General features: G+C 39.5%; 1 protein-coding gene across 1 annotated transcript; it reads right to left on the bottom strand.

The window, feature by feature from the left end:
• Positions 1-314: 314 nt before the first annotated feature.
• Positions 315-5,132, bottom strand: LOC113143056 (T-box transcription factor TBX2b-like). Its single transcript, XM_026328517.1, has 7 exons — positions 4,551-5,132; positions 3,959-4,226; positions 3,665-3,811; positions 3,322-3,398; positions 3,080-3,243; positions 1,711-2,258; positions 315-731 (listed from the first exon to the last, which is right to left on the bottom strand). Exons 1-7 carry the CDS (start codon positions 4,898-4,900, stop codon positions 315-317), a joined length of 1,971 nt encoding a protein of 656 aa, XP_026184302.1. The 5' UTR covers positions 4,901-5,132.
• Positions 5,133-19,982: the final 14,850 nt, after the last annotated feature.

Below are 19,982 nucleotides of genomic sequence, written 5' to 3'. Positions count from 1 at the left end.
ACAATTTTTATGGTTATATTTCAACATGTAGTAATACCTGTTTCTCACTGAAATATAGTAAATATAATTAAGCCTTGTAGTGAGATAAATATCTAGATGTTTATGATTGCATATTACCAGATCAGTGTTAAGTTCTGCTGATGATGTAATGTTGCAGCAGCGTATACTGTTCCGACAAAATAATGTAATTTTAGAACATTATTATGTAGAACTTTAGAAACTTATCTGTATATTTTGCTCAGTGAGATGTTATTTAATCAATGTACATCAGCCAGAATTTATTTTATGTGGAATGAGAAACAATATATCGGAGTTTATTGTGGAGAATGTGGTTTATCAGGTCCCCTGATTGGACTATCTTGTTTTTGCAGTTCATCACTGGAATACTTAACATTGAGTTTAGGGGGGACCATCTTCCGCTTGGCTTTGAGTCTGTAGCTGTGATTGCCGTACAGCGGACTTGACTCTCTGCCGCCTGATTTGCATTGCTCCATTTGGGAGTTTGAACTACCAGGTGATCTGAATGTACAGAGGCTTTGGCTTGATGTGAAAGTCGTGGGAATATGATAAGGGTTGAATCGCAACCAAGGCTGAGAGTTGTGGAAACACTGATTTCTGCCGAGCGATGAGGTTGTGGAGCAGGTGGAGAGAGCTGGAGCAACTGCAGCTGGTGCTGCCATGTAGAAGTATGGATACGAGAACAGTCCTCCAAAGGGTGACAGTGAGATTCCCTGTGTGAAAAAGTAAAGTTGTTAATATTCCTAAAACATAATGCCATGGATGTTCTGACAAACTATTTTATGTACATCAATCTAAATTGAAATTGAAAAATACAAGTTACTTAACTTTGAATTTTGACATGAACCACATAAAGTTTCTGTAAAATACCATGCATTGCTTTTGTAATTAGACTTAGCTGAAACTAATTTTAGTGACGTCGATAGAGGTAATTGATCTAATCCTATCAAATAAGAGTAATATTTAGCACTAATGCTGCCTCTGCTCTGCATAGCCTACTGTAAAGACCTTTAGGCTATACATAACAGTTTTATATTGGTTTATTTCAAGGTTGCAAGGAAGAGTTACAGTAAGTTAATTTTATCTTGTCTGGCTCTTCTACTCATCCACTCCAGGCTGCAAAGTCACAGCTTTTTCAGCACCAAAATGTTTATTACTCACATGTTGGATTTTTTTTTTTTTTCATTTTTATCAAATATTGGAAGGAAGACCCCTAGTCAATGCACTTACTGTTCAATGACTGCTTGGTCACTGTGATATTCAAGGATTGTATTAGCTGTAGTGCTGTATTATTATTAGATCATCCAGGAATAGAAAAAGTGACATAGCATTTAAAAGGTTAATTCCCCCATAGTACATATTTTCTACTTATCTCAGAGGAGTTTTCTATGCTCATGATTTCCACTTTATTTTCCTAGATTTTGAGATCTTATATCTGAAAGTTCTCCTGCCCTCCAATGTGTGGAATTATTATTATTGTATGATTCTCGAAGCATTAAAAATTGTTACTCTGGATAATCTGGAAATTTCACATTAAACAACTTATCTTGAATAGCTAGGACTAAGAGAAAATATGAGCTTAGTGCTGTTACATGTGGACGTGAATAGACCAACAACCTCATCTTAAGATATCTGGTCACTAGGTGTAATAAACGTGTACTGTTACAAACCATGGCTGTTGCAGAATTGTACCTGAGATAGCAGCATGTTCTGTGACAGATGAAACATGAAGGGAGGTGAAGAGGCAACGCTTTGAGATGATAAGCCTCCATTTTCTAAGTCATTTATTCCAGGCAAAGAGGAAAGTCCTATACCAGCAGTGGCAAAAGCCTGTGGTTTCACTGACAACTGTCCGGGCTGAAACAACAGAGGTGCCCCAAGTTTAAGAAAATGTTGACTGTGCACATTTGAGAAATCCAAATTGTGAAGAGGAGTAGAGTTGATGGATGATGAGCTCCGTGACTGCAACATTATAGGCAGGACGCCATCTTTGATTTCACTCATCTGTTTTATAGAAGAGTCCATCTCCACAGAGCGATGATCATGCGGCGCTCTAAACACTGTCCTTTCTTTTGTTGTGTCCTGATTGCTGTTGCCCTTACTGAGAGCAGACCTGTTCCACAGTATCTCCTCCCTTTTCAGGCTCAAGGTGGGTGTGTGTTCAGTCCTGGAGCAGTTGGCTTCAACAACTGCCTCATCTTGAAGCTCAGTACATGAATCACTTCCTGTATTGTTCTCATCTGTGGGAAATAATGATTATTTTTATTATATGATCTTGTAGCATAAAATAAAAATAGCATTTAGTACACAATGCCAACAGAAGTGATATGACAGCTGACTCAGTGCAAACATCTTGAGCCATGATAGAGACACTGTTCATGTGTTACTAACCACAAAGTGCCAGAAACTAATAATTTATTAAAGCAGCAAACTATTTTTATCTCAGATTGAGTCAGACAGTGAATTGTGGTTGAAATCCACTTCCCAAATAACGTCTCTCCATATTTGCGCATATCCCATCGCTGCTGTCCTGGTGCTTGAGTAATTAAAATACATATCATGTAACCTCAATGTCCCTGACTCAATTCCGGCTGGAGACATATGTCAGATTCCAAGAATACAGCCAATAAAGCCAAAAACAGGCCATTTTCACAGAAGCCATTTTAACATGCCACAGCAGGACAAGCACGTGTATAAATAATAAAAATATTTATAGCAGTATCAGTGACACTGAACAGCTTTGATTTCAGGGTCCTGGTATTGTGCATGTAAGCTCGCTTTCAGTCTGACTGCTTACTTAGACACGTGGATAGAACAGAGCCAATGCTAATGTCATTATTAACGCATATCCTTTTACTATGGGAAGTTAAACTATCAGCGGTGAAAATGCCTCATAAGCGGTGAACAGATTCGCTGGATGGCTGTATAAAGCATAAGTTCATTGGCCCTGTAGTGACTGTAATGTTCAATATGTTAGATCAACACAGTGATACAGTTTGGGCTCATAAAAACGCTGCCATAAAAGCTGCTTAATCACATAACATGCTGTAAGTTAACCCACCTTGACAGGTTGGGGTGGGCATCAGGGGGCTGCTCACCAACTCCTGAGGGGAATACAAGGGGTCACTGGTACTGGGTTGTTCACATGAGCCGTCAGAATCAGCACAGTCTCTGTCTGCTTTGCTTTGGTTCCCATGCAGCAAAGAAAAGTTTAGCTGTTTGTTCCTGCAGATGAGAAATTTAGATTACACACAGCCTTATAAAGAACCATATTCTCATGTGTTCTGGTGGGAAAGCAGTTACCTCTTTTCCCGTCTCCCATTTCCAGTGTCTCTAAACCCTTTGGCAAAGGGGTTATTGTCGATTTTTAGCTGTGTAATCTTATGGAGAGAAAGTCAAATCTGGAGGTTAGTCACTGCTCAAATGTGGCTCTTTGCATATAGGGACAGATAAAAACCAACCAAAGCTCATATGTGGAACTAATAAGGGCCCAGTTTTGGAGCATGAAGTTTAGGCCTTATACTTCTAACTCTGACTTTCCTAAGGCTACTCCTGTGTTTTTTCTTCTAATTTTTCATAAACACAGCAACATTAGAACATTAGATCTGCTCTGCGTGCGTGTGGGCGTGGGTGGTGGGGGCTTTACCTTTTCATTCTGATACGCAGTGACAGCGATGAACTCTGTCTCGGGGAAAACGAAGGTGCGGAAGGTGCTGTATGGAAGCTTCATTATGTCGTTGGCTCTCACAATATGGAATCTAGGTTGGTATTTATGCATTGAATTCAAAATTGTCTGAAAAAATAAAAGACATATGACATATAATTAAAAATAGAAATGGAAAATAGATTTTAAAAAAAGGGTCAAAGTAAAATCGATATTGACAGTTCTAGTATTCAGCCAGAAAAGAAAACCACAACAATTTTAATTACTGCTGCTTACAAATCCGTGCTTATCCGAAATATTATTGGTGAGTTTGAGTTTATGAAAAGCAACGGGCTTGCTCATCCACTGCTCTCCTTTGGACGGGCTGTCCGGGTGGATGTACATGCGCTTTGGCATCTCCGGGTCAGCTTTTCCAGCCACCATCCAGCGGGAGTTGTGAAACTTATAACGGCAGTCATCAACGGCGACTATATCCATCAGCAGGATGTACTTTGCTGCTTCATCCAGCCCGTTTATCCGCACTTTGAACGGTGGAAACATCCTCCTGCACAAACGATTTACGGGGAAAATGAAAAGACTGTGTTAGAAATCATTTTGACTTTGCGCAAACCTGGAACATGCAACTGTCATTCCTCATTATTCACACTGTACAAAGATACAAGTGGGCATTTAAACAGATCATAATTTCTGACATGTCCCTGGGCTCATAACATAAATAGCATTTTATACTCTGTTTTTACTTTGATCCCATAAAATGATACATGTAGCAATATCACATTAGAAGCTGTAGAAATAATATGATTTCATTTCAGATCCACTAGTAAATCCCATAGTGGCACTGGAAGAGTGCGCTCTGTAGTTTACTCGCCTTCCTGATTTTGTAATAACCATCTCAGTTCCCATTTTGTGAAATTCGTTCCATAAATTGTTTGAGTCCAGTGTGACTTTCGGGTCATCACCCAGCACTTCCTCTGGCTGCAGGCTCTTCAAGGAAAGCGGGAGGACCGGTTGGTGCTGGCGTCCCAGAGCCACGTGAAGCCCCGCGTCAGAGACAGCCTCCGCGGACAGACGCTCCGACAGGGAGGTGACGTCTGGGAAAGTGAGCGCAGGGAAAAGGGAAGGCTGAGTAAGGAAGGCAGACAAGGGCAAGGCACCCGGTCGATGAGCTTGGTGAGGATGGTAAGCCATGGCATCCGCAGTGTCAACCGGATCTCTCATCAAGGCATCCGGTCACAAAGGTCGATATTATGAAGCCTAAGCTCACTTTCTGCTGCAGGCGCACGCGTCTACATCCAAACGGCAACAACCTTTTCAAGAGTTTGTTTGTCTTGTAGCATGAGGGCATGAGAGAAAACGCGAATTTCCAAAAGTTTGCAGATAGAGGGGCAGAAGCAGGTAGAGTCCTTAAAGTATCCGCTGGTAGATCCACCAAGGAGAGGGCAGAGCATTTTGGAACTGTGCGCCAGAAAGTGGCAGCAGGGAGAGGACGCAGGCTGAGGCGAAGAGATGGTGTTTAGAGCAGCACGCATCCGTCCAGCCCAACACTTGGGGTTTACACTAATGGGCTAAATTTCTTCGACAGTGCTTCACTGCCTGTACCAATTGCAGAGCGCTGGGCGTGGTTAAAGAGTTGATGAGGACAGCATGCAAAGCAAAAGTACCACAGCATGAATGAGTGAATAATTAAAGTAGTAAAATAGTGCTAATAATCTCAAGTTAGTAATAGTATCTTATTTAGTAGTAGTAGAAATTTGTTATGGTAATGAAAATTCATTCATATTTTTTGAACAAGGTCATCTAAATCTGAATTTAATCCTGTTAATATGGTGAAAATAAATAGACACCCATTCTATTATGTTTTAAATTGACCTGCACTGTTTACCCTCACAAACAGGCAAATACTGACCTCAAATCAAAATTTTATTATGGCTTATCAGAACATTCAGATAAAAGAAAAGCAGTAAGATCTTCCCATACTATGTTTTTTGTTTTTAGCTATTTCCTTTTACAAAACAGGGCATTTTGGCACCTTCTGTAAACAGGGGCTCTCTCCCTAAACTAAGTTCTCTAAGTTCTGTAAGTGTTGGTTTTCTGCACATGTTCCCAAAGCTCAACAAGTTGTGTGAAATTTGTTTGGTTGATTCAACTCCAGTCTAGAAAAGCCTGTGAAACAGTGAAGCAAAGCAAATGTCAGCCTACTAACATTCATCAATGTCAAGGTCGACATATCAATGCTAAGCAGCAATGGTTTAACATGCTCAGTATCTTAATTTGTATTAATGTGCTATAATTAGCACTAAAAATCAAATTACAGCTGAGGCTGATGGGAATGTCTTTGCAAGAATTTGCTCATAAACCAAAATACTGAACTTTGATGATGGCACAAAGTCAGAGGATGCATAAAGTGATCATGAGTCATCCTGAATGTGAATGTTTGAATTTCATGGCAGTCCAGCTAATGATTGTTGAGATAGTTCTCTAGAAGCTACTAATGTGAACCTCACTAAAGGAAAAGCCACAATAAGATCAGTCATTTGAATAAATGATCTCCTTGGATGTCTGTATCACATTTCATGGAAATCTGTGCGTTAGATGTTAAGACATTTCATGATATGTGAAAATTTCCACTTTTTGTTGCCAGTGTAGGAAAAGTCGTGACTTCACAAAATTCATAGCATTGTCTTGGCACCTTTTTCACCTCAGTATGTCCAGTCTATGTAGAGATATTTCAGTCCGGACTGACTTTGCCATGTCGCTGGCATATGATAGGGTTACAAAGAAACTGGTAATGTCTCTGTAAGTTTGCCTTTGAGAAGAAGCCTTGAGTCTTTTGGAGCTGATTTTGTAGGGTCTGTGTTTGACATAATGCCTCAATAAGCTGCCACAGAGAAAAATCAGTTATTACAGCAGACATTTTTTGTCAGTGTTTTTGTAAGTAGGCCCCCATGAAAGCTTACATGTCAAGTTGACCTATAAACATTGTTGTCTACAGACACAGTATAGACTTTTCTCAACACATCTGCAGTTTACTCATTAAGGTTATGACCCTAAATGAGAAAAAGTCAAAATATTTCAGGGAGAACTAGTGTTTCAGACATGTCAAAATTGGGAATGGATAAATAATAACATGGACGGATCAGAATAATCTTTTAAACCAAGTTTTTATATTACCATTTCCTCATTTTCTGTATATCTAAAGTGACTTGGGGTTATGTGGAAGGCACTTAGAATCAGTTGCTGTTGTTGTTGCCATGTTTTCCTCAAACGACAATCAAAACATATTGAAATAGATTTCCCTGTGGTGGCACATACAGGCCTGATTCCACTTCAGCAGTAACAAGGAAAAAAGAAATCACTACCCTGGCTCCACTTGCTGATCCATCGTTTGCAAACAAGGTTTTTGATCAGACAGTGCTGCGTGGTTTTGTTAATTAAGGCAGACTTGGCGCCAGTTTGCCGGCGTCCCACAAAGAGCCAATAGGTCTCTCCTGTCACTTCCCATTTAGGCAAATCTCCAGAGCCTCGAGTTGCCTGCTCCAGTTTTCTTTCCAGTGCTGCCTGCAGTACAAACCACGCTGCTTTAGCCTTTGTGAACCGAGAGAAAAGCGAAATTAAGAGTGAACATTACTGAAAGCCAAGAAACTAAAGGAAAGTTTTTCTCATGCTAAAGTTTGTAGGGTTTTGAAATAATAAATCAATAATGAATGGTCTTATTTTCACTGATATCAGCCTGTAAAACATGGAACCTAATATAGCTCTTACTGGGAGATCACTGGTGATATTATATGGCCCTTATTACAATAATGATATTGCAAAATAAATATAGGCCAAAAATGTTTAGAGGCCTAATAATGTTTAGCAAGACAGAACAAAATGTCAGTGCCAACTTAGGAGATGTCCATTCAACAAGATGTGATCTTATTATTTTCTTATTATTTCATAAACGTGCTTGAAAGCTACATTCTATTATCAAACAAACTGAATTTTTTTACTCGATTGAAAAATCAACATCATAGGCTAATCAGCTTTATCATCTGAAGTCTGGACAGTAAATGTCTTTGTGTTTCCCACATCCATAGTCAAACCATGTCTTTGCTGTCAGTCCTCCTGGAAAATTCACACAGACATGTTTGTGTATGAAAGGCTTTTAATGATTTTCTCAGATCCTTTCAGCCTTCACATTGTGCATCATCAACATAATTAACATGGTGAATTCCACAAGATTATTAGGAAAGTTGACCTGATTAAGCCACTCATATATTTTCCTCTTAAACCAGGTAAATATTTTTTTTCTGGTTAATAGTAAAAACCAGTGATGAAAACAAGGACAGGGGTTTTAGGAAACCTCCCTTCCTTTCTCTTTCTTTCACAAACACAGGACACTGTACATGTGTTAAATCGATCTAAATGATGCATTATACTTTTGAATTATGGAGAGCTATAATAACTTTTCACATTGTGGTAGTAGACAGGGAACATAAGGACATAGTGAGGATAGACATAGCAGTTCCAAGTGACAGCAACATCAAGAAGAAAACAGATGAAAAAGTGGGCCCTGAAAGAGATACTAGGGAGGATGTGGAAGGTGAAGGCCAAAGTGGTCCCAGTGGTGGGAGGAGCACTCAGAGCTGTGATTCCTAAGCTGGAAGAGTGGCTCCAACAGATCACAGCAACAACATCAGAGCTGTCTCTCCAGAAGAGTGCAGTGCTAAGATATTGCGCAAAGCCCTCAAAGTCCCAGGACTCTGGTAAAGGACATGAGTCCTGTCTGTGGATAATTATTTCTGTCTTTTAGTTAGCAATTTTCTTATTGGATAGATAGTAAATTAAAAGAAGCATGTTGTTTTATGTTAAGGCCCAACAGATGATGAATGGCTCCCAAGAAAGTCGAGGTTAACTTGTGATCAGTGCCGTGACTACAAAGATGACTAAGAGAAGGAGGGCGGGAAGACATCTTTCTCCATTTCTTTCTGCAAATATTCACAATAGTTGTCAGTCTAACAGAGCCATCTGCAACACTGTGCAATAACTTTGGAGCTGATGAGGGGAGTGGCGGCTGATGAGTCTGCTTCTTCTCACTCAGCACTACTGTGAAGGATGGACTATGACACACCACCATTTTTCCCTGGTGCAGCTCTGGCCAAAAGCATGAGAGGAGCGCCAGAACAGGAAGAAGGCAATCAATCTGAGTGATGGTGCATGAATTTCACCTCTTTGGTCACAGTCCACACCTGGGACGAATTCAGAAGAATGTTTGGCCACTGAGAGATCCTCGCGAGTCATCCAAAGGGCATGCCAGTAAAGTACATATCCCATCTGAACACTGGAGAGCACTCTTAAATGACTAACAGGAGGAGGATAGCAGGAAAATAAGTGTGGATGTCAGGCTGAGCAGTGAGGTCTAAGGACTAGTCACCTCAAGTGTTGTGTAGACTCTGTAGTGTCTTATTTTAATCATGACATAATACTGACAGCATAATAGACAGAACACATGGATCTGTTTACTGTGAATGTAAGGTCTATAGATGGTGGGATTAGTATAGCTCCAAAAGCAGGAAACTTTTATTACCTTACCATTATTTATGTATTTAATTATAAGTATTTTTTTCTTTGTTGCAGAGGAAAGATATTCATTTCCTTAACCTTCAGCTTATAAATGAAGTACACATTTTAACAGCATGTATGTTGTTACATGTCTGTCCATAGTGCGATGAACGATATCACAGCTAAAGCTCTGAACTGTGTGCTTTCTGAGCAACAGAAGAAAACAAATGTGCATGTGGCTCATTGCTACAAGCCAGTTAAGATGATGAACCCCTGCAACTTAGAATAATCCCATTTGATTTGCTCTACAGTATTTTTAGTTTCCAGGCCATTGCACTTATTAAAATGCAAGATGAAAACAAAGGACACTACAGAAAAAGGTTAAAAGCAGAATTAGCACAACATGCATGCAGCATGGAAAAGGAAACTATTTTGTTGTCCTTGTCTGAAATTACATTTTTTAATTATCTAATTTTATGTTTAACAATAAATATCTTCAGGGACATTTCTAACATTGACCTGAGAAGAAATTCTGTAAATATCACTTAGAGTCAATATAAGAGCATTCTCACCACCTACTGATTGTTACTAATTGGACAAAGTAATGTCAATTAAAACAAAGTCACCACAGTGACTATTATAAGGGTAACTTCATTTTTTTGGATGAAGATAGTAAAAACCAGTTAGGGGCATCAATATAACACTCATGCTGTTATCTAATGCATCAGTAGCTGGCACGTTTGGATGGAACTGCAAAACAGTGTTACAAGTCAAACCCAATGAGCCATGAGAACTCATCTGCATCATGATTTTATGTCACACTCAGGTTATAATACAGTTTATTTAATATAGCATGCTATGATAAAGTAAAAATTGTGAAATTTGTTTTCCTATATTCCCCAACTTTTGTTAGTAGAACGTTCTCAGTTTATAATAAATCACAGATTACAATTCAGATTGAACTTGACAAGATATGCTTGATTCAATGGCACATTTTTAGTTTTTACTTGAATTGCTGATTTAAGTTAATAATTCCTTGCTATTTATAACTGTTATTTATGCAAAAGAATATAAATGGTGCGCTTTTATATATCGTGTAAAGAATTTACTCAAGCTGTCAGTTTAGCAATGTTCAAATGGCTGACTTAGCTGCTGGACCTCTTTACAGTTTGGTGCCAGTTAGGCACTACAATTTTACATGAAGCAGCTACTAAAACAAAATAGAGTTGTACAAACTCAGCCACATGTCTCTGATGAATTAGATGGCTTTGATATCACATGGTATTGTGATATATCAGTATAAATATCAGTCTTTTTGAGGATGTCAAACACATATTTATAGCCATAGTCTGAAAATATATGATGTGCAAAGAGGAACTGCAGAAAAGATTTACATCTTTTTAGAGTCTTTGTCAAACTTGCATTTTCACTACATCACTTGTATGAGGGAAAGGTTGCTTTGAACTGAGAGAGCAAAAGCTAAAATGGCTCTTACAGCATTTTGTGTGCAATTTGCATGCAATTCAATGAAAATGGCTCTCATGTGTATCCACTGACCTCTGACAGGGAGTGACGTTTTGTCTATGAGATAAACCTAATGTTGCAGTATAATGAATTTTGGCTTGCATTAACCCATCTGTGGTGGTGTTTCAAGCACAGACTATGAGCGTCTGGGATTCCAGCCTAATCTAATGACACAGGCGCAGAGACACAAGTAATTATAAAGAGAGGGCCAAGTCATTGTGCTTGCTGCAGGGACTATAAATATACAATCTCCAATTTAATCAGGGCCTAATAAACACACTGTAAGGGACGCCAGTCAATTCTAACCTCCTTAAAGTCTTGTGAGTGCCCAGTGCAAAGTGCCACTGGCTACATCCAGTGTCTTTTGAGCCAAAGCATCTTTTGTTCCCTTAATGGAATTAAGAAATATTTTTGCTTCCTAAATAAATTAAACACTCACTTCACTGACATGGCAGCAAGACTTCTTTTATTGAAAATAAATCTGATGCTTGATAGAGTTGACTCCTTGGTGACACACTGTTGCACAACTATGACTTTGTTATTTTGATTTATTGGATTTACAAAAATATGTGTTTTCTTCAAATTAATTTAGCAAGCTTTCAGAGGGCCTGGCAATCTAACCAGCAACTCATGACTGTGAGTTTGGCTTTCAACTTTTGAAATCTACTGTTTTTAAATCGTTGCAGCTGAGATGACAGATTTTCTCACTATTCTTATTCACCAATACCTCAGGTGCAATTTTAATTCAACTCTTAAAATAGAATATACTATTTATGAAAACATACTGTTGTACAGCCATGAAATCAATTTTGGACATTAAATGGGACAAAGATAATTTACTAATTTTGACAGAACAAAAGAAGTCATGTCTGACTGAGAACATTTATTGTAACAATGGTTTAGCCCTTTATCCTGTTCAATGCTGCAAGTCTCAGGCTGCTTTGCTGCATTAGGCTTGCTATTAAATCATTTACCCCTTGGCTTTCTAAGCTTGTCACTCCTGTGCATTTTCTGGCAACCAAAAGTGTGAGAAATCCCATCAGAGGCAGCCAATAGAGCTGAACTCATCTCTAAAAGTCTCACCTAAGAGTCTTTTTAGAGTATCATCTTTCAGGTTCTCTGGAAATCCTCACAGCGGTATGAGGGCCCTAAGTGTCTACTGTGCCTAACCCTTTTAACACTGTCTGAAGCAGAAGGGACTTTCACAGCCAAATAGGCATGCCCCTCATGCCCAAGGGCACCTGACAGTGGTGGTGGATGGGACCTGAGAGGACAAGAGGACTCCAGAGTACTTAATATTACATGACAGTCAGTGTAGCTCCTTGGCACAACAGCTCACTTTACATAGAAGAGCCACAGTGTTACAGTATCTGATTTGGCTACAAAATCAAAGACTGCAGTAATACATCTATTACGGTTGGTGGGTCACATCTGGTCTGAGGGGTTTTTATTTGCAGGATCTACTGACATGAAGTAATGTATTATGGGCTACTAATGCCACTAAACAGAAGCAGACCTACAGTGGGTACAGAAAGTATTCAGACCCCTTTAAATTTTTCACTCTTTGTGTCACTGCAGCCATTTGCCAAAATCAAAAAAGTTCATTTTATTTCTCATTAATGTACACTCAGCACCCCATCTTGACAGAAAAAACCAGAAATGTAGAAATTTTTGCAAATTTATTAAAAAAGAAAAACTGAAATATCACATGGTCATAAGTATTCAGACCCTTTGCAGTGACACTCATATTTAACTCACATGCTGTCCATTTCTTCTGATCCTCCTTGAGATGGTTCTGCTCCTTCATTGGAGTCCAGCTGTGTTTAATTAAACTGATTGGACTCGATTAGGAAAGGCACACACCTGTCTATATAAGACCTTACAGCTCACAGTGCATGTCAGAGCAAATGAGAATCATGGGGTCAAAGGAACTGCCCAAGGAGCTCAGAGACAAAATTGTGGCAAGGCACAGATCTGGCCAAGGTTACAAAAGAATTTCTGAAGCACTCAAGGTTCCTAAGAGCACAGTGGCATCCATAATCCTCAAATGGAAAAAGTTTGGGATGACCAGAACTCTTCCTAGCCCTGGCCGTCCAGCCAAACTGAGCAATCGTGGGAGAAGAGCCTTGGTGAGAGAGGTAAAGAAGAACCCAAAGATCACTGTGGCTGAGCTCCAGAGATGCAGTAGGGAGATGGGAGAAAGTTCCACAAAGACAACTATCACTGCAGCCCTCCACCAGTCGGGGCTTTATGGCAGAGTGGCCCAACGGAAGCCTCTCCTCAGTGCAAGACACATGAAAGCCTGCATAGAGTTTGCCAAAAAACACATGAAGGACTCCCAGACTATGAGAAATAAGATTCTCTGGTCTGATGAGACTAAGATTGAACTTTTTGGCATTAATTCTAAGCGGTGTGTGTGGAGAAAACCAGGCACTGCTCATCACCTGCCCAATACAATCCCTACAGTGAAACATGGTGGTGGGAGCATCATGTTGTGGGGGTGTTTTTCAGCAGCAGGGACAGGACGACTGGTTGCAATTGAAGGAAAAGATGATAGTACAGAGATATCTTGGAAGAAAACCTCTTCCAGAGTGCTCAGGACCTCAGACTGGGCCGAAGGTTCATCTTTCAACAGAACAATGACCCTAAGCACACAGCTAAAATAACAAAGGAGTGGCTTCGGAAGAACTCTGTGACCGTTCTTGACTGGCCCAGCCAGAGCCCTGACCTAAACCCAATTGAGCATCTCTGGAGAGACCTGAAAATGGCTGTCCACCAACGTTCACCATCCAACCTGACAGAACTGGAGAGGATCTGCAAGGAAGATTGACAGAGGATCCCCAAATCCAGGTGTGAAAAACTTGTTGCATCATTCCCAAGAAGACTCATGGCTGTACTAGCTCAAAAGGGTACTTCTACTCAATACTGAGCACAGGGTCTGAATACTTATGACCATGTGATATTTCAGTTTTTCTTTTTTAATAAATTTGCAAAAATTTCTATATTTCTGTTTTTTTCTGTCAAGATGGGGTGCTGAGTGTACATTAATGAGAAATAAAATGAACTTTTTTGATTTTGGCAAATGGCTGCAATGACACAAAGAGTGAAAATTTTAAAGGGGTCTGAATACTTTCCGTACCCACTGTATACTTAACAAAGGACTTAATACTGGACTTTGTCAGGTGACCAGACACATGACTCCAGTTAAATATTAGCACTTGTCCTGATGATGGCACAAGATGAAAATCTGGAAATTACACATGGCAAATGGTCTAGCAAACGTCATGGTAATTAGTATAAAATTAGTATAAAGATTAGTCCTGACACCTGCACCACAATTGTGGACTTTGTGTTGGAACTAGATTAAAAGTCAGATGATCACCAAAATAAATAAATTCATTAATTAAAATAAAAATGTCTGTATGAAATTTCCTGGCAGTGTATCAAGTATTTGCTGAGATCTCTCAGTCTTGATCAAAGTAGTGAGCTAGCAATGTTACTACAGCATGGCAATAAAAGATTCAGATAGAAGAAACAGAATCAAAAGGAAAAATCTTTATCAGCTTATTCATCATATCAAGTGCTGCTTTGGTGTGCAGTGCACAGCAGAATCACTGCCTACAATTACAAAGCTGAATAGCATGTTTTCCCTGTGCCTTATGATGTTACTTTGGGCTGTAGAGGGCAACTGTGCATGAACAGCATCATCTGCTGCGCCTCCCGCTCTCTGTGTGTGTGTTCATGTGTGATTGAGGCAGCGAGAGAGTGATACACACAAATGTAAAGAACACCATCTGTTTTAAGACACAACTTTTACATTTACCTCCACTATTATTATATTTTCCCTCACTACAATGTCCTGCTGCAGTTTCAATCTGGAGCCAGGTCTGTGTGGGTCAGTTGTTGCTCTCCCTCCCTCCCAACTGTCTTGTCTGTCCTACCTCAGAGACACGTGAAACAGCGAAATACTGTGAGCCTGACACAATGCCAACATAAACAAATGATGTAGGTGAGGTGTAACTGAGCTTATTGCCAAATGACTGTATGGGACTATTGAGTTGGTCAGTTGAGCTAAAGAAATTTGGAATAGCCAATCAGATATCAAGTTCCTGGCACCACCTTACCACCCTTGTGTGGCCTGTTCAGTGTTTCCCTGAATTTCAATTTAACAGACCTAGTTAAGCTGCTAATCTCCCGTTTTGGCTTACCCACTGTAAAGGCAGTTAACCCCTTGGCATCGTCATGGCCTTTCGCAGCCTATGCAAAGTGGCTGGTGTTGCTGTGGTGATGCTTTCTGGCGCTGTCATGTACTAATCTTATCACTGCACTCTCACATGTATCAGATGGCAACAGCAAATGACTACCATCTGTATGTGTGTGGTAGTGCGTGTGTGTTTACTTTTATCTGTTGGCTGAGTATGTTGTTAGTAGTGTAGAGGTTGCTTAGAGACGAGCCAAGTACCTCTGTCGACTTCTGTAACAGGTTTATCACCTGCCATTATCTCAGTGTTACCTGTTTGTTCCAGATTGACCATTTAGTTAATATCATTTGAGTTTACTTGTTAAACATGTCCGTAACATCATGTCTGTTATGTTATTATGTTATTTATTTCAGAGTGCTTGTACAGAATAAAGTTCATCATGCTATGCACAAACAGCTATATGCATCATACAGCTTTGCAAAATTCCTTCACAAGTTAATTATTAACTAATCACAATGAGTTCTGAGATTCAGGCTGCAGTGATGCAGACACTGTATTAAGTTGTGGTACAGAATGAGGTGAGCCATGAAAAGCCTCAGTTTACGAAGTCAACTTTATTTGAACATGGATGTAATAAGATTATAAACATCTAAGGGTTTAAAGTGCCCTGTGATGGACTGGTGACCTGTCCAGGGTGGACCCCTGCCTTTCACCCAAAGAGAGCTGGGATAGGCTCCAGCTGATCCCTGTGACCCTAAAGAGGAATAGGCAGGTATAGATAATGGATGGATGGTTTAAAGTGTGTTTAAAGTGAGTTTCTGGTTTATTACAAGAAGAAAGATTGTCCTCTGATGGTTTCCCTGCATAATGCCAACATAAGGGTTTTAAAAATCATGTGAAAATCTATTGTCTAGTCTGTCTTTAAGGCTAATGTATAACCAAAACACAATGGCAAAAAGCAGTGAAATGTATCACAATGTCTACACACAGATATACTGTCGAAATACAGTATATTCAACATACAGCACAAGTGGTTCAGCAAAACCTGAAACAGGGATACAAACTTTTAGTGTCTTCTTCTACCAAATCCACATTAGTATCTAATATGATTTTATCATCGATAAACTTCTGTTAGATTATCTTGTTGCTTCCTTTTAGGTCTACTTAAACCCTGATACTTTTACTGTCCATCATGAGTGAAATTTTTCTACTAAACCCAGCTCACAACTATGTAGTAATGTATTTTATAGAGAACGATAAGAGTGAAGCCCTGACAGAATGTAAAACGTCTTCATGCTCAGCTCATGTACCAGCAAGACCAGTATCCATTTTCATATCCTGCCAGTTGTTTTTTTTTCTTTTTTGGCTTTTGATATCATTCATAACAGAAAAAAAACTGAGATCCATTGAGCTAGGCGGAGTTGTTTATACACTGTTTAAAACTAAGCTTTGTTTTAATTTGTTTAACACACACTCTGTGTGCCAGTTTGCAGGATTAGTAACACCTTTACTAAATCCAGTGCAACAACAGATCGGCCATACTGCCTTCACAACGCAATAACTTTCATATTTTGTTGACACTAGCAGGGTGGTATTGATTTTGCTATATGTGATATTATTTACGTTTGAGGTAAAGACTTTTTTCTTGTGTACATCACTGACAGTACACATGTCACAGTACACATGTCCCAATCACAGTACACATGTCCCAATCACAGTACACATGTCCCAGTCACAGTACACATGTCCCAGTCACAGTACACATGTCCCAGTCACAGTACACATGTCCCAATCACAGTACACATGTCACAGTACACATGTCCCAATCACAGTACACATGTCACAGTACACATGTCCCAATCACAGTACACATGTCCCAATCACAGTACACATGTCCCAGTACACAAGGTGTGGACTAACAAATATGCAACAGCAAGAAACTCAGTTGTCATAGGAAAACATTTTTACACAAAAAAATGTCCTTGTCATCAAGTATCTGCCAAGACTCTATGTCAAGGCATGGTGGTATTACATCACATTCTGTCTTTCCTAATGCTTAAAAGGCTGTTCCAATGTAATTAGCTTAATAGTCTTTAGGGGTTAGCTGGAGTGGCCCATAGGTAAACCACAGAGCTGCAGCCTGCTACCCTCTTTGAAGACACACTGGCACTGGCAGTGACAGGAGCCACTAGACAGCTCCCAGGCTTCCAACACATACTCCTGTCTTCATGCTCACCTTAATCCAAACTGAAAAGACAACACATTCTACTGATGCAAATTCACTGACTTCAGAGCAGCCTCCATCGCCAGCAGGGACCTAGGAAAGAAATGAGTCAGCTGTTTGTTTTCACTCCTTCCCACTGTGTTTTTTGCATTTGTGAACATCTCTATGTTAGTGCATGTACCCAGATTTAGCACAGTGACGAAAACAATAAAGGACAAACAGAAATAACAAATAAGGTCAGACACGCTTGTCTTATCTGATGCATCCCTTGGTGCATGTAACAAACAAAGGTTTTAAGATTTGAAATAAAATGAGCATTAGGTAGTTTTGTTCTTGCCAGATTTAATATTATTTTTGATTGGTTAATGGTGACATCAACTTGCCCCTTGGCATATAAGCCAGGGGAGTCAAACTTAACCAGGTGTGAGGATGCCACTTAGATTGACTTCTAATTTCTTTGACACATGAAATACATCGATGCTTATCTGTCTTATCTGTGAAATTAAGGTCTGCACACTTTTTAATGAGGTCAGTCAGATTACTAAAAGATATTTTCACAGAGCTCAGTGCTCTCTCAAAGTGTCAGGCAGGTTAACACGTCTCTCCTCAGGTTTAAAGTGATGACCCTCTATGGCGTTATAATCCAGGCTTCACAGGTTTGGTCAGAGTAAGAGTCTTATAAGGTATGGGAGGTCAGATGGATGTCAGATGGCAAGGAGGTCCTGTAAGGACACATTAAACACAGGATTAAACATATAAGATGTTTTGACATGTCGCATATGGCAACAAAACTGCCTTAACAAAATTAAGAATACACCCTTCGACTGGATATCTAATCAACAACAATTCTCTTTTAAACCTTTTAGTACATTTACCCAAAACCTACAAACATATTCAAAATTTTGTAACCAGCTAATTTTTAGGTTTCAACACTTTTTTGTATGAGCTGGTCCTATCTATTAATTAGCATCCTATCATTTGTATACTAAGCTATTAGTATACAAAGGATAGTATGCCAATGGTATATAATAACACCCCCCATCCCACCCCCACCACACACACTCACACAGGGAAAATGCCTAGAAAGTCAGAGGATCCTGAGTAAGCCGCTTGAAGCCATTTGTATCTTGCTTTTTGAGTCTGGCTTAAGTTCAGAAAATCCGCAGATTTTCCCATCAACTGCGAGGAATCAATATTCACAGTAGTAGTAGTAGCAGTACATATAATCTATAACCAAAATTGTGAAAAATAATATCTTCACTTCACAAGAGGTCCATTTTCTCAGATTATGTTTACTCTATGCACATATTTGTAGAGTGCAGAAAAGAGAGACTTTGAGCGGCAGGCGAGTGGGTTTTTGTCTATGAACAGGAGCTTAAATGAGTGAGACACAAGAAAGAAGCAGATAGTGGAAGATGGTGAACTTTGTGAAGTGTTAAAGGAGGGTGAATGTACTGGGGTAAAGGTGCTATCTACATGAGTGAGTCAATGTGTGAGCAAATATGTTCATGGGAAGGTCATGGCACTGGCCAACACAGACCATACATTTTGGAGGCAGCAGTGTGGAGCTAGACCTCATGACAAACCCTCCATGGAAGCCCTGGTTTTGCAAAAAGACCTTCTGTTCATCAGCTATTATCAATTATCAATTATCAATTATCATTAGCTAATAAGTATAACTATTAACATTCTGCTTCATCATGAGATGTCCATAAACCAGACCAGTTCTACAAAGCAGGACTAGAGAGGCAGTTTAATTACTACAGGACATCCATTATCGAGGGGGGCCTGCAGCCATTTGCAGCTGACACTGGGCAACAGGCGGTGTACACACTGGACAGATTGCCAGTTACTACAGGATATTTATCACACAATTTTTAACAATAAATAATGAATGATCACAAGCTTGGAATTAAGTATAATGAGTATAATCTATGACTATAATCTTATACAAGAGTGAAATATTTTTAAAAAGTTATGAAAGAAATGGTATGTGATCACTGTTCTGCTTGCCTGCCTTGAGTCAGAGCAAGGGAAGAAAAGGAGGGCACGTCATTTCCCATCATCTAGAGAAGTCTTTCTCCCCATAACACTTATGTTAGAACCCCCCAAGAGTGGCAGAGGGCAAGCCATTAAAGGCATGTTGAAACACCACTGATACTGTCATAAGGAGAGAGGAGATGTGGAGAGAGGTGAGTTAGACAGGCTGTACCAAAGGCTGTGCCACTCTCACAGCTCTTCACTGTGGCTGTACATACCAAGAGTGTGAAGGTGCCAGATGAACATCTGTCTAATTTAATCAGTGACACTTCATGGGAGAGTCTTAGGGGACTAAAAAAACTAAAAAAAAAGACAACACAGTTTTTCTCACCATGTAGCATAATAAGCCACTACATGTTAAAATATAGTTTTGAAACATGCTGTTTAAATAACCTCTGTATTTAATTGACATCTACTAACCTTAGAATGAGGAGTAAATCAAAACTAATGCTTACTAACTTTCTGCCTCCCTCCCGTGGGCTTTATCATCCCTCTAAATGAGCTTTAGGTTTTTCTGGTATAGTACTAAGGTGGTAGACAATGTCAAATCAGCTATAGAGACCCTGTGGCACAACTTTTCTCGAGGCCTCTTCCTAATCTATTGCATTCACCTTAATTTTTTCATTCAGTCCATCATAAGGTGGGAAAGACAGGTTAAACATTGTTATATTACCATAAAACAAGTAAGAACATATAAGAAATAGGCTGTTGGAAGTTGCTGTGATTTGCCAGGTTTTGCAGTAGTCTGTTTTATTTTCAAAGTAAA

This window comes from Mastacembelus armatus, chromosome 14 (assembly GCF_900324485.2).
Source record: "Mastacembelus armatus chromosome 14, fMasArm1.2, whole genome shotgun sequence".
Taxonomy (NCBI): Eukaryota; Metazoa; Chordata; class Actinopteri; order Synbranchiformes; family Mastacembelidae; genus Mastacembelus; species Mastacembelus armatus.
The sequence above is the reverse complement of the archived record's forward strand: the minus strand, read 5'-3'. Positions and strand labels throughout refer to the sequence as shown.

Coding starts and splice junctions, on each gene's coding strand:
- LOC113143056 (XM_026328517.1), bottom strand. CDS start 4,900: ATGAGAGATCCGGTTGACACTGCGGATGCCATGGCTTACCATCCTCAC. Junction 3,812..3,958: donor TTTCGGATAAGCACGGATTT/GTAAGCAGCAGT, acceptor TTATTTTTTCAG/ACAATTTTGAATTCAATGCA. Junction 2,259..3,079: donor GCCCACCCCAACCTGTCAAG/GTGGGTTAACTT, acceptor TATTTCCCACAG/ATGAGAACAATACAGGAAGT.